The sequence below is a fragment of the Chelmon rostratus genome, chromosome 20, assembly GCF_017976325.1.
Source record: "Chelmon rostratus isolate fCheRos1 chromosome 20, fCheRos1.pri, whole genome shotgun sequence".
Lineage (NCBI taxonomy): Eukaryota > Metazoa > Chordata > Actinopteri > Chaetodontiformes > Chaetodontidae > Chelmon > Chelmon rostratus.
In genome coordinates, this window is record NC_055677.1 from 11,277,717 (window position 1) to 11,292,937 (window position 15,221).

Below are 15,221 nucleotides of genomic sequence, written 5' to 3' on the forward strand. Positions count from 1 at the left end.
ATTTTCATGCACGCTGTAATACTTTCCATGCAGGGGTCCCTCAAGCTCACTTTGCTAAATCAAATATTTAGAAATTGAGAGAGAAGAGACTGGGGGGGGGTTCTCTATTTCTAGCTGCTCCCCAGCTGCAGGAGTGAGGCTACGGTACAGTAGTCAGAGAGCCAGGCAGGACATCCAGCACAGCGATGAGCAGGCATAATTCAGCCCAGAAAGAAAATAATGATGTAGCAGTGGCCTTCATCACCTTAGTTTATGGTATGCAAGGCTTTTCTGATGGACCACATCTTTTGCAACGCAACTTTTGCGTGCCTCAGAGGGGTCACGGATCCTAACTCTGACACCAAATGACCATTTTCTGCTGATTCTGATGCTGGCCTAAGGCTTCTGGACCTGCACAGACAGCAAAAGACCACAAATCTGCTGCTGACGATGTCTGCCACAATACACTTAAGGGGCTGGAGGGGCTGGGGGAGTACGGCCGAATGCAACGAAATCTAAACGGCAAAGTCGCAAAAATGAAGTGGGAGCACGGCGATGGCAGGAGAACCCATGCGATGCACATCGGGTCACACCTCAGCTGCTCACTCTCCTGTGCTGCACTAAAACAAGTCAGTGGGCCTCTAAATCCATCACTATCAGACAGTCGGCCTGTTTGGGACAAAACTGTTGTGTTTATGCTGAATGGAACATTGTTTTTGTCGCTGACTTATGTGTTCCAGTTGCGCTTTTTGTACATTTTTGTGTTCTGATTGATTGATTTCATTGTAATATATCAACACACTTACACTGTATGTTACATATTTTTTTACATGGGCACTGAAATTGAAAACTTTTCGCCCAGTGACACAGCCGCAGTCGACTGAACGCACTCGTCTCTGATTGATGTGGTTGTAAACTCAACAGATGCTCATTTATTGTTAAACGTCTATTGTGAGGAAAACCTGATAAAGCCTGTGGCAAACAGCCTTGTACGCAGCTGCACTTGTTATTTTAGAAACACAAACTACTGAAGATTGTTGATACGAGTGAGTGATGATTCACTTCTGACGCTACTGTCGTATTAAATTCTGTTTTCACCTGCAGTCACAAAAGGTATTTTTTGTGAGTGCCGAGCACGAAGCAATCCCACTTTGTTGTCAGTCAAGAGTTTGTTGGAAAGGAAAGGATTTCTCACCATCTATGCCAGCCAGCGTTATAAAGCGTTATTTTTTAGACTGTTGGAAATCATTGAGAGAGGCCAATCAAACCACCACAGTGCTGTCTAACTGGCTTAGTGATGGAATGTCATTCAAAGGCACAGCCGAAGACAAATGTGATAATTCCTTTGGGCCTCCTCTTTTTCATATTACTTGACTTTCTAAGATTTCTCGGACGTCTTTCACACGCTGCTACATTTAGCGAATCCTTTGCTCTCTGCTTAATTGTCTAATCCATCATCTTCTGTGGATTTTCCTTCTACTCCATCTTTCTTTGTGACCTTTGCTCTCTTTCCTTTTACAACCCCAATTCCAAAAAAGTTGGAACATGGAGTAAAACCTAAATAAAAACAGAAAGTTATCATTCACAAACAAATTGTGTTTCCTGGCAACAGCTGAAGTGTTCCTGAGCCCATGTAGTAGCATCCTTCATACAATCATGTGTTCCCATCCTCGCTTGTGAACCACTGAGCCTTTTCAGGATGCTCCTTTCATACCCAATCATGATACTATCAGCTGTTACCAATCAACCTGTTTACCTGTGGAATGATCCAAACAGGTGTTTTTGGAGCGTTCCACCACTTTCCCAGTCTTTTGTTGCTCCTGTCCCAACTTGTTTGAAACACGTTGCTGCATCAAATTTGGAATAAGCAGATATTCACACAAATCAATAAAGCTGATGAGGTAAAACATTAAATATACTGACTTTACTGTTTAAGTGACTATATGTTAAAAAAGATTAAACAGTACAAAGCGTCCCAACTTTTTTGGAATTCAGTGTTAATAATTTAACCACCTGCGCAATTTTTAGTTCATCCTGGACTGTTAATGGATAACTAAAAGGGCAGTTTCAAGCACCTTCCGTCAAAGAAAGCTCCTCTTTAGACACGTTCAGGTCTGTATGTGCTTTGCAAGGGGACAGAGACAGAGTCCACCGTTGAGCTTTTCCCCATTTTTTGGCTGAGCTGTGAAGTCAACAATCTGTCATTCTAGATTAGGGTTAGTCATCAAATATGCGAGATTAGTTTTACTGTTATGGTTTATAAAGGCCTTTCTAGGTGAAGATTGACCACACTGCAGCTTCACAGCTTTGTCAGCACGAGTCATTATGGGGTGGACAACTCAGCATTTACCTCCATTAGTCGACATAGAAACATGCAGTTATTATGCCTATACATCTGATGCAAACTGCCCACCATCCAGCCAACTGAGGAAACCCTTACATTAACTCTCTTGCCAAAACACACACACTAGTGGAGGGCTCCCAAATGCAGCGTCAAACACGCCAAATGTGTCAACACATAGATAATGCTCCAGCATTTGAGATGATGGCAGATAATCTTTCTACTGATGAGCAGGCATGAAGGGGGCATCTGGGCTGGGAGTTTAACCACATTATAGTAGTGAGTACAGGGGGCTTAGGTGTAAGCTTGCCACAAGCTTGCACCTGCAGCTTTTCAGCCCCTCTCACTGACAGACACAGCAAATCTGGCCCGCGTTGCTCAGAGCAGTACCCTCCCTCATCTCCGACTCGCCAAGGAATTTGGCAGATTAATCGGTTTCTCTTCCTCCTCTCCAATTCCGGCACCGGCTACTCCTCAAGAGGAAAGTAAACAAGAAAGAATGCTGATTACACATCTACAGACCTCACTGCAACAACATGGTTAAAGTTTGCACGCAAAGCACCATTTCTAATAGTCTTCACCTGCTCGTACCTTGTCTTCAAGAAAACATACGTGCGATTAACCAGGATATGAAGGCGTATTCCTAATCGTATTTACCACTTGATGCTTGCGAGTGTGTTTTTGCAAATTTGAGTCCTGCATGAGTTCTAGTTCCTTGGCAACAGTGACAAATCTGAATGGAAGGATAGGAGCTAAATGCATATATAAACAGCCAAGCTTTTGTGATCTTAACCATGTATCTGGAATACTTAAATAAGTGTTCATGAGAATATAATTACTACACAGCTGCTTTTGTTCAGACCAGGTAAGAAAAGAATTGCTGTCTGGCAGCAGAGTTGCCTCCTACACACTGTGACGGGAGCGCATGAAGCTAGTCTTGATGTTGATGGGTCACACTTCTCTGCAGTCTTGTCACACAGGCGCAAATACACCACTAGCATGTTTGCAGGAAAACCAAGCGTACGATCTGCAACACAAACCCCCGCCTCCTGCAAACACAACCCCCAAAAGCCCCAAACCTCACCCACCCCCAACTGCAGGTGCACACACACACACACAAACATACAGTATATGTGCGCAGGCACCCCCTCTGCAAGTGCCCTGCCAGCTCTTAACAGCTGCTCTCACCATTCACGCCCCTAAACGGTCTAACAAGTAGGCCCCCCAAAATGTAAAACACACAGCTACAGGAACAAAAGCCTGGGAAAAAACTGCATTAGAGCAGCAGGCTTTGGAAAATTACTATAAAGTACTTGCATCCAGCTTTTAAAAGAATCCTACTGTTATTAAACTGTTAGGTGGCCTTTTTCACCCAAACATCCCACAACAAAGAGCAAACTCAGCTAACATCAGTGGACGACTCTTGTCAAAACACTGTCTCTCCAATGAGCTGTATCACGGTTACACGTTAGCCTATTAGCCTGCGTTATATAATGCACAACCAGCTTAACGCTACATTTAGTGGCATAACAGAGCCTGGCAGAGCCGCTAAGACAGACGGATGAATGTGCACAACGAAATTCGCCCCAGTCTGCACGCCTGTCAGGCTGCATTTTTGGTCTTAGTGTGTTATTTTTCAGCACATCTGTGTGTGTGTGTGTGTGTGTGGGACTGCGCTGCAGCGATCCCACAGGGCGAGGTCAGAAAACGTTTAGTGCCATCCATCTCCCTCCGAGTGGGCTGCTGCTGCCCCTCCAGGAGGCTCAACACATGGGTCTGCTATGTGCAGACCGCACAGCAGAATAACAGCTGAAGGTCAGAAGGGGACAACAATCTATGTCGGGAAAAAAAGTCCATTCAAAGAGGACAGCCAATGTGTAAAAAATAATTCAATAAAATAAACACGTATTATATACAAAATGCTTTCATTTTTCACGCCAACATCGCTCCAGTGAGAAAATGTGAATCATATGGAGAACAGTGTTTGTTGACATTATCCTCATACTTGTGAGTAATAGAGCTTTTTTGTCCTTCACATGTTCTTAAACATATAAATGCCATTAACACATTTCCCCTCCAGCAGCCCTCCCACCCGCATTCTCCATCTTTGCAGCACAGGGGTCAAGGAGAACAATAGCCAGTCCACCACTCTGAGGGCATAACATTAGAATGAAGGAAGATTTTTTTTCATCTCTGCTGCAAAACATCCCTCCTGACTACACCCTAAAGGCTGAATCAACTTGGAGGGCGGACTGAGCTGAGCAGATAAGACGCACAAGAGGGACAGAAGGGAATGTAACTCAGCTTGACATGGATGTACAGGCTGTCTCTGTTCAGTATATGCAACTATCTGATTGAGAGAGAGGTGACGCAGGTCAGATACGTCAAAATCCCAACGCAGCTCAGGCAAGAGTCTCTGCCGTTTTTGGGAAGCCGCCGCTTGATAGCGACTATATCCGATCACAGGACATACAGTAACCCCGGCAACAGATAAACATCTGGTAATTATTGAGCACAACTCATTTCCTGACTGGACAAAACAGGCAAAGGAAGAACATGCTTCTATTCACAATGGTGATTAGCTTAATCTGAGAAAACACACAGAGAGGCTGCAGGTTTCAGGCAGCAGAGATGAAAAGGCAAGAGACCTCTAAAGTGAAGCGGCTTCTTGTTTTTCTTTTATTGTTGTGACGTAGGCCAAACAATTAATTGAAACATCAGTCAATCAAGTCGCAATATAGCCAAGTGTAATATCCAAATGCAATTTTTGAGGCGAAAGAAGGTCAAAAATGTCACAACATGGCATTATAAGTATTATCAGTTAAATGATTAATTTATGAATGAGCCACTGCAATTTGTTCACATTGATAGATGCTGTTCAGGTGATCATGAAATCCCTCAAGGTGTTTAATAATTAGGATTTGTGACAAGGTGGATGGGGGTGGAAGTGTCTGCAGTCCTGAGCTTTTTGCAGTTATTATGCAACATCTGGCCAAACACATAAACCAGTCAGCCGTGCAGTTAATCAGTCTGAAAATCTGAATGATATTGTGTTTTCCAAGCCGATTTCTAATGTGTAAATGTCTGAGAAGGAACAATCCCCTGCAGTGTTTCTGCGCAGCGACAAACCACTTCAAAAGCTATTTCGAGCATTATTCACTTCTAACCCGAGCCAACAAGAGCCAGGGATCAAGAAGGATTTGGAGGAACAACATGGACCAAAGAGCCAGCAAGAACAAAGGAAAAAATGTCTTCCCCGCATAGCTTCACACAAAAGGTTTCTCAGCGTTCCTGCTATCATAAAAAAACGCCTGTGGCATTTCCCCAGGAACCTCCCCACACTCTCAAAACAACACGGCCACAACACTGAAAACCGGCCAGAAGTCATCGGCCGATGAGGCTGAGCGATGACCATGCTACACTTGTTGTGGTTAAGACCCCTGCCCCTGGAAACAATCTGACTCCCACACTTTCCTGAACCGTCTCTGCCTTAATCCATCATTCTGTCCGATTAAAGAGAAAATTGTCTGCGTGGACGGCAGGTCGTTGGAGAGAAAAACAACAGTATAAAGACTCTGAGGGCCAGACAGAGCAGTCAGTGGCACAGGATGGGCCTCAGAGGGGTCAGCAGGTCACAGGGGGGCCGTAGTAATAGCAGTATTCAGTGGTGTCAGCCTGGTAGTCTGAAACTAAAAAGGTCGCCTGCTGCTGAGTAACCCTGAGGGCCTGTGTGTCCAACGGGACTGAGGGGTGGGAGGGGGGGGCGGGATATTTAAAACCTTCCTGAAAATAAGCCAAGTGGACAGTGATGAAACAGGACCGGGCTCCTTTCTATGTGCGTGCCAGGCTCTGACGGGGCCAAACGCGTACCCTAACCAACCCAGAAATGTGATCTCTGTCGGCCTGGAGGGGCGGGGAGCAACGGGGAGAGGGCCAGATACTCTGGGGACTTGTGTGTTTGCTTCTGTGTGTGCACACAATCTGGATTTGCTTTGGCTGCTAAGCAGAACAGGACACACAATTTAACGAAATTGAACGAGCAAGCAGAGAAGGGGGCCACGACTGATAATCCTCAAAGTCACAAAAAAATAAAAGCAGAGTAAGATATGACTGTAAAATAACTGCTCATTCCATCTCCCTCTGATCTGGTGGGGACAGATATTACACCAACAGACAGGAGAGAGACTGAGAGCAACTGTTCTTTCTAAATTTGTCAGGGCGAGAGAGCAGGGAACACACCCCTTGTGCTCATGTGAGCATGAGAGAGAGTGTCTGTATGCATCAGAGAGTGCAGACAGGACCAGTGTTCAAGCTGTCCCTGCAGGGTGTTAGAGCTCCTCTCTTCCTAAACCGGGCACCACCTCTATTCCTCCTCCTCTTTAGCAAATAAACAGGCCTCTACAGCCCCACTGTGTCAGGCCGGGGCTACGTCACATGTCCTTGGTTTTGCAAACAAAACACTGATAATAGACGAGCGCCAATAATACACACCAGCCCTCCTTCACGCACAGTTCCCGGTGGATTACTGGGAAAACCTGGGATCACCGCTAGTGATTTTCACCATTCACACATGCAGCTACATCCGGGAGCGTTCCCATCTTGCACCTTTTCATGCATACCATGGCAGTGCCAGAATATACGGGGCAAGCGACAGTCCAGCAGATGGTGGGAATGCAAGGCTTATGGGTGCCAACCATGATAAAAGTAAGCAGAAGAAGGAAACAAAGAGGATGGGGGCAAAGACGTGTGCTCGGTCGTCTCTTATTATTTTCAGGAACATGGCAGGAGAGGAGCTGTTTTTGTCTGGTGCATTTGTAATGTATTTAAGACTTAACAAGTGTGCGGTGTGAGTCTGCCTGTCCCTGCAATGTTACTGCTTTCATTCACTGCACAGCCGCACTGGCATTTGAAGTGCCTCTAGTTCTTGAGGTGGAAACCTGGCAGTACAGATTTCCCCAAATATCGATCCCTGCTCACATTCACACATGACCCCATGCAGAAAATGTTCCTGAACATTTCAGGGACAGATTACATGTGTGAAAAAGGCTTTACTTTCAGAATCATCTGCACTGTAAACTAGTTAATGAAGAGGCCAGGAGGCCAGGAGGAATCAATTAACCTTATCCTGCATGTAGAGAGGCTGGATACATGCATATATTTGTATGCAAAGAGGCTCTGCAGCGTAGACCAAGGGTCCTCAACTATATTTGTCTAAGGGCCAGAATTTCTATAAGCAAGCACTGTGGGGGCGAGACTCTCTAATAAAAAAAGATTTATTTAGGCCTAATTAGAATATTGTTGTTTAATATTTCAACAAAACCCACAATAACTACATACTTAACTAGAACGAGGCCTCCAACAAGGTGGCAGTCAGGGTCAGTACAAAATCCACAGTTAAACGATCAATGAATGAGTCCTGATCGCAACAAAAGACTCCTCTTCAGTAATCAGTTTAATTACAACAGTCAGTACAACAGTTGGCTGAAGAGAATAAACCCAAGTGGCGCCTCTTCGTTTAATAAACAGTCTTAATGGTTCTCCGTCAACTCCGGAGTCACCTCCCATAGTCTGGCCAGTGGGCTGCGGTCGGCTCCAGGGAATGAGCAGCCAGTGAGCCGAGCGGTTTGATGGTGGGTCCACCGAGCAGAGAGGATGGAATTGGAGAACAATTAGATTTTTTTTTTTTTTAAGAATGGGTGAACTATGAATTACAGCTTTTTGGCTTGTTGCCAGGGGTTGGCAAGCTAATCAGCGATAACTCTCAGGGCGGACTGGACCTCTTCCACCAGTGAGTAACATTAGTAACGTGCATTGTCTAAATTCATCAATATTCTGTGGACCGGATGGGAAGCTCTGGCAGGCCGGTCTAGACAATAAAAAGGGTTATAAAAGAGCAATAGGGCATAAACAAAGGGTTGTAATAACAGTTGTGATCTGAGTCTTTCCTGCTCATGTGCTCACTCTGTCTCAAAATTTCAATTTCTTGCGTGACTGGAAGGTATTTTGGACACACAGCATCTAATCAGAGCTGACCTCTCCATTTGCCCCACATCAATAACAGCTTCTCAGCATCATTAGCTTGTAAATCACAGAGGCCATCAGTGGGGGAAAAAAAACCCGGCCCCTCTCATAAGCAGAGGACACGGCCGCTGTCCAAAGCCTGGAATGGATCAGCAATTCAATGGGGAGAATCTAGATTATTGATCATTTAGCTCTGTGGGTCATTATGCTGCCAAATCAGACAAAGATGATGAGAGATTGGAGACATTCGGAGGCAGCGGTGACAACAAACAGCCCGGTCGAACATTTCCTTCTCAACCAAAACCTCACCTAATGCAACGAGCTACCTTCACACAAGATGGAGCATGTTCTTAGAAAAAGGCCCTGACAAACGTTCACCATAGCGACGGCAGGAATGGGTTGTTGTAAATCTGTCAGAGCAGAGAGACAGAAAAGACTGAGGAAAAGGGGCAGAAATGTGCACACGGTGGCTACTTCCACACTCGAGCCGTCAGTTCCTGTCTTTATACTCTCTCTAGCGGAGTACTATAAAGCCACAAACCCCTTTAAAAGAGAGAGCTACAAGGTCAAATTAGCTGTGCCCAAATTTCACTGTTTCCTCAGAAAGTCGTGTAAAAGTTCAGATGTTGTGCCCGTTATATTACCATAGTGATGTGGGGCCAGAGCTGGGAAATGGGGCAACAGGTCAGTGGGATCGCCCTACTGTGTATGCATGCATACACAAGGATAAAACCCCGGCAAAAAGACACACACACACTTTTCCTTTCCCTCCAAGGGCGCCCGAAGTACCCCACAGTGCAAACCGTGGTGTCCTACAAAACCGCGAGCGACTCCTCCCCTCTGAGCCAGTGTAAATTGAGATGGGGTTTCACATTAATGGGTTTGGGGAGAAAACCACCTCGAGGTGAATGTGGGGGGAGCCTCCTCTAGATATGGGTAGCCTACATCTCAGAGTGAAGCTGGGAAAACATGGAAATAGCTTTGAGTATAGTCTGTTTTTCTACTTGCATGGGGAAAGGGGGGGTGGTGAGAAAAGAACATTTCAGTGTTGTTTCTTACACTTGCCCAACAATATGTTTTTTTCTGAGCTTTGAAGAGGTGAAGAATATTTTTTACATCTGAGGGTGGATTCTATTCAAGGCAGCGCCACCTGGACTCGTTAACCTGTGGCTGATTCATGCACCAAATACCTACAACATGCCTCAGAGGATGTCACAGATAAAAACCTACCCAGACAGTAAAAGTGAGGCCCAGGCAGTTACCATGGTTATTGTGAATATCTGAGACACAAATCAAGAACATTTTCCCACCACTTATCTGCTCCCTCTGACATGTCAGTACATGTCTCTTGTTTACCCAAACAATGCTTTCCTGGAACGAAACAGATTATCCCTCCGCGAGTCCTCTGAAAATAGCCGACAAGGTCACCTGAGCGAGTGCTGCTTCTGATGGATATCTGCACGAGGAGGATGTCTTGACTGTGATGACTCAATGAGCCTCACAAGCCCCCATGCGTTCGCTCTCGAGTGCCTTGCCAAGGTGATGGCACGGCGAGTCTGTGTTTGAGGTTGTTTTTCAACAGCTATGCTGCAGTGGCTCCCTGTGACGCAGGGATCTGATCAATACTGGATCTCGGGGGCAGCGGAGCAGGCAGCGAAAGGACTCGAGTGAATGTGCTCTATAGGCTGTGTAATGTGTGGTGTTAGCATGGTGGCTGAAGCTGTGCAGCCATCTCACTGTCGTTTTCGTGAATACACACAGACAAGCAGATGGAGATACACCTGCATGCAACCCACACATCGAAACAATTAGTTAATCTGCTAGCAGGGCAACAAAAAGTTAAACTGCAAATACTTATAATGGATTAATAGTTGAGGCTATTTATCAAGTGATAATGCAAACATTCAGGAGGATTAAATGATTGCAGAGTGAATACTTTGGGGGTTTTGGACTAGTTGGGCAAAAAAAGCAAACTGGAAACATTGCTCTCACCACTTGAACACATTTTACAGTGATATACAAGCAACAGATAAATGGATGATAGAAATAATCATTATTTGCAGAACCGACACACTGGTCAGTGAGACGGTGACCATCTGTGTAAGACACGGCACCAGACTGAGGGGTGCCCCATGTCCTAATAACCCAACTACAGCGCGAAGACAGACGGGAGGATTATTTCTGCAATCATGCACTCCTCTATGAGCTATGTCAAGTATGTGGCATTGTATGTACAGGCTATCATTCTGAGCAAAACCATTAAGGCCAGCAAAACCCCGGAATACCAGACGAATTACAGGGTACCTGCGCAGAAATGGATGAATGACTTGGAATACAACTGACAATCTGCTAACGCAACAGAAACTCATTATTTCTGATTGAACATGAGCGCATGTGTTTTTACTGTTGCCAGCTTTCTGTGCGCACACACACACACACACACACACACACACACAAGCCTGAGGACCCAGCGGTATGATCTTGCACACACACACACTCACACACAGACACACTCACAGAGAGAGTACGAGACCATTAATCATAAGCAACCCAGTTCTGCTTCTCGTCCCACACTCCTCTCGTGTGCTCCAAGGTTGACTTTGCAGTCTCTGTATTTACCTCAGTGTGGTGCAGAGGTTGCATGCCGTGAAGATTAAATCAAAAGGACAGAGGGCGAGGGGGTAGGGGGGGGTGAGGGGGTATGAGTGCATTGTTGAGCTCACCTGGGTCTGCGCACATACCCTTCCTGGTAAACATCAGCAAGACCCAAACACTTCCAAGCCTTCCTCTGAAGCTATCAAAATGCAAACACCTAATCCATTTTTGAAGGAAATGAAATCACTGATTGTGTTAGAGACCACTAATGCAGTCACACACCAGGGCTGTGGAGCAAGAGTCGGAAAAGCAGCCAGCTAACTGCAACATAATTACTTCACTTTTTATAAATGTGGGTCATAAACAAGGAAAATAAAATGTTTCACAGTGGCTACACGTGCCATTAATCTTGCATCCTGTTCAACTACTAGCACATCCAGATGGTCTTACCCAGGTAGAGAGATGCATTTTCCTTCTTCACGTTGTCGTCCAGGTAGGTGGGCCCCAGGGTGTAGATTGGCGTTGACCCCATGCCCACCAGTATCTGGGCGCAGATGAACAGAGTCACATACAGGTTGTGCTCGTTGCCCTCCTGGTCGCGGGGGCACGATGCCACGTCGAGCAGCTCGCGCCCGCTGCCGTTTCCGCTCTGACAGAGGCCTTCGTGGCCCGCTGAGGAGTTAAGCTCCTGGATCTGGTACGGTGGTGAGATGAAGTGGGGCAGGGAAAACAACGCCGCCCCTACAGCGATGACCACGCCACCCACGGCCAGCCAGCGTGGCCTCTGACCTCTGCCGCCGAAGTAGGAGATGAACACCACCACCAGCAAGCTGCCGATGTCGAAGCAGCTGACCAGCAGGCCGGACTCAGAGCTGCGTAGGCTGTAGCGCTTCTCGATGGTGGTGATGACACTGCTCAGGTAGCCCGAAACCATCAGGGACTGAATGAAGGTCAGGTAGCACATGCAGAACAGGAAGCAGCGGGAGTCCCGAAGGATGACTCGCATGTACTTCCTGGCTGGGATGCGGATAAGGCGGGTGAGAGAGAAGCCGAGTTTTTTACCCCCGGCGCCGGCGGCCCTGTGGCCCTCCACAGGTAACGAGCTGCTGAGCCCCACCATGCTGGAGACAGAGGGGGAGAAGTCTGTCCTAGAGGAGGGAGACTCCGCCTGGCTGGAGTCCGGAGTTTTGGGCTGGAGCTCGCTGCTCTCCTGCACGGCCACACAGGTGTGGGTGGTGTTGACCAGCGGAGGCTCTGTGGCCTTTCGGTCCTGCCGACAGGGTCCGTTCAGGATGGGTAAGCTTTTGGACTTGAAGCTGTTTTCCGGGTCCATATACTGGTCCTGGAGCTCATGGATCTCCAGAGACTCAGACAGGTCGCTCCCTGTTTCGTCATTGTCCGATGAAGTCATGGCGCAGCTGCAGACGTAGCTTCTGTGGACTCCTGTCAGTCAGTCAGTAACTAGTGCCACATGAGGACACATGGGAGCTGCTGCAGGGCTGGGTGCTGGAGCAAAGACTGCCCTGCCAGTAGGACTGGGCCGGACTGGACCCCTCTAGTTATGTGCATGTTTTATCCCACATCGCTATTTACAGCAGCTCAGCTCCGTCACAAGAAGCCTCTCTCAACACACAACATTAGTGCCTCACAAGCCACTACTGATAGTGGTATCTCGACTGAATACAGACGAGCATCACCTTCCTTTACTTAACACTTGACAATACTGTCTAAGGAGTGAATTCTTTACAATAAATAGCTCAGAATATTTTTAAAAAACAGGACCAATAATTAAAAGGTGCTGTCTTCACAATGTTCCCCTAATTTAGGATCTCACGTTGATATTGATTTTATGGCTCTTTGTTAGATAGCAGCCTTGATTCATAAGGGTTTTTTTGTTTCCTTTGTCCCATAGCTGTGCAGCATCCTGGAAAAAAAGAAGACAGAAACAAGAATTTAAATATTAGCAAATTGTAAAAAAAAAATTAAATTAAATTAAAATTTAAAGAAAAGGTTGCTACTTCCAAAGTGGACACATTGATTATCTACCTATATACCCTCTTCACTTCTCAGTAATGGTCATATGTCCAGTCCGGATTAAACTGCTCGAAATTGGAAAACACCTGAAAATATCCCACCCAAACACAAAAATAACACGAACAAACAGTCGCATCGGTGTTTAACTGTCGCAGCGGGTCAATTACACCCAGCTTCCCTTTGTCAAAAAACGACTAAATATACCAAGAGAACAAAAGACCACGCTGTCCGCAAACGTCTCATTTATGACTTTGAGAAGAAATAAAAGCCGGATTCAACACGAGGCGTTTGTGAAACTGAGCGACAACAAGTCTCCGCCTCGACGACAGATATTATTTGACATAAGTTGTATGAAAGGCTGGAGGTGCGGAGGGCTGTAATACTCACTCAGGACAGAGGGAGGTAGCCTGTTGTTCTCCACGGAGCGGCCACTCACTGAATGAAATCTGTTTGATGCGGATGGCTGCTGCTGCCGCTGCTGCTGCTGGTGGGAAAATGCTGCCTTCAATATATCGGAAATTGTACAACTCAGAGTTCGAAGCTCCAATAAAGGTGGGAAAAAACGCTGAATGTGTCTGATTTGCAGTGAAACCACTCGTAAGATTAGAAAACAAGATTTAAAAAGTCATATAAGCGATGATTAAATGGAAGGATTTAGTCGATAGATTTATTCATCAATGATTTCACAGATGAAGACTTACTCATGATCCATAACCATAGCTCTGAGCTAATTAACTTCTAAAATGTAAAAACAATCACCAATAAACATGTGTTGGTCTTCTTTGTTAGTGTTTTACAAGACACGCAGAAATACGACAAATATTACCTTCACATTTTAAGCCACGGTGTAAAAACCAACGAGGAGAAGGCAACTTGAACGCAGCCAATCGTGGGGTGAATTGTTTTTCACGTCGGGACATCGGGATGTGTAGTTTCTCTTACGAGTCCTACGTACGTTCAGCTCGCTATCTGACTACATTTAAAACTGAGCTTAGAAAAAGCTGCTCTCTAATATACAGGCAGCACTTAAAGCTCCTGGAAACACTGATGCGTTCATGTTTTCATTCTGTTAATTCAGAATGCACGAACTCTAGGACTCCAAAGACCGGCATGCGTGTCGGCTCCATATGGTGGCTTGTTTAGCGCACTACGTCATGTTGACAGCTGGGACCCTTGCTGACCCAGCAGTGATTGACTGGTCACAGGCTCGTAGGGACAATGGGCTCTGTGCCTCGCAGTCTCTCTGACGCAATAAATTGTAAACAAAAATGTCTGCTGGAGGCGTTTTATTCCTTCAGAGAAACCTCCCACCCAGTCACTGATGAAAAGTACTGACACATTACAATGAAAAACGCTGCTTACCTTGAAGGAATGTCGTTCATACCTCATTTTAAAAGCTAATCGTAATTAAATATATTCATATTGAACAAGATATAATCACATTAATGTAAAATACATGAAATATTGTCTTTTAAGGAGGACAGAAATGGTCTTATGATCAATTTTATGCAATTGTCATTGCGACATCACTTTGTATATTTATAGGGCCTTGACTCCAAGTGTGAATAATTGATAAGCATTTGACAAAATGCTTTATGTTTGAAAAGTAAAACTTGACTGCTTGGAGATTAAATGGAAAAAGTCTGTGCTGACAGATAAGACCTTATTTTTTGTGAAGACAGTTGATTCCCAGTGCCTGTCAAAGGGATGGATGACTTTCCCCAAGGTCATTAATTCATTTCCTGGACTAGGTAGGCTGGGTGATCAATCCCTCTCCACCTCCTCCTCCTCTTCCTCCTCCTCTGCTCCTCATTCTGATGCTCTTTGGTTCCTCCATAGCATTTCAACAGAGCCCGAATGTCAATTCCCTGCTTCACTTCCCACAATGCGTTGAAGCAAATGACTAATATATTTGTGATATTTCCTGACATTAAAATCCAAGGTGACACCAAAGCTTTTTTTATTCGACCCTAGTGTGCAGGTTCGTGCAGTCCACCATCTCTTTGTGCATCTGAGAGACAATGATTGTCTCTAAACAGTCAACCAGATGGATCAATCAGAGGCATCATGGTCCATCATACAGGCCTCTGTGGCCTCTGCTCAGGAGTTTTTCATCCCTCTCTCTGGCTATCAGCACGCAGCAGGCTAATCAATACCACAAACCACCATGAATACACAAAGCATAAAGGGATAAGAGGAATTATTTTGCTGCTTCATCTCTGCAGCACTTCTGCCAGTATAGCTACAGTCC

General features: G+C 45.6%; 1 protein-coding gene across 1 annotated transcript in view; it reads right to left on the bottom strand.

The window, feature by feature from the left end:
• The window catches only part of LOC121623606 (solute carrier organic anion transporter family member 5A1), a 38,986-nt gene extending 25,586 nt beyond the window's left edge, over window positions 1-13,400 (bottom strand). Inside the window, exons 1-2 of the mRNA XM_041960933.1 lie at window positions 13,358-13,400; window positions 11,387-12,860 (exon numbers count right to left, since the gene is read on the bottom strand). Coding sequence (XP_041816867.1) covers window positions 11,387-12,347 — 961 coding nt within the window. The 5' untranslated portion in view covers window positions 12,348-12,860; window positions 13,358-13,400. The remainder of the gene's footprint in view (window positions 1-11,386; window positions 12,861-13,357) is intronic.
• Window positions 13,401-15,221: the final 1,821 nt, after the last annotated feature.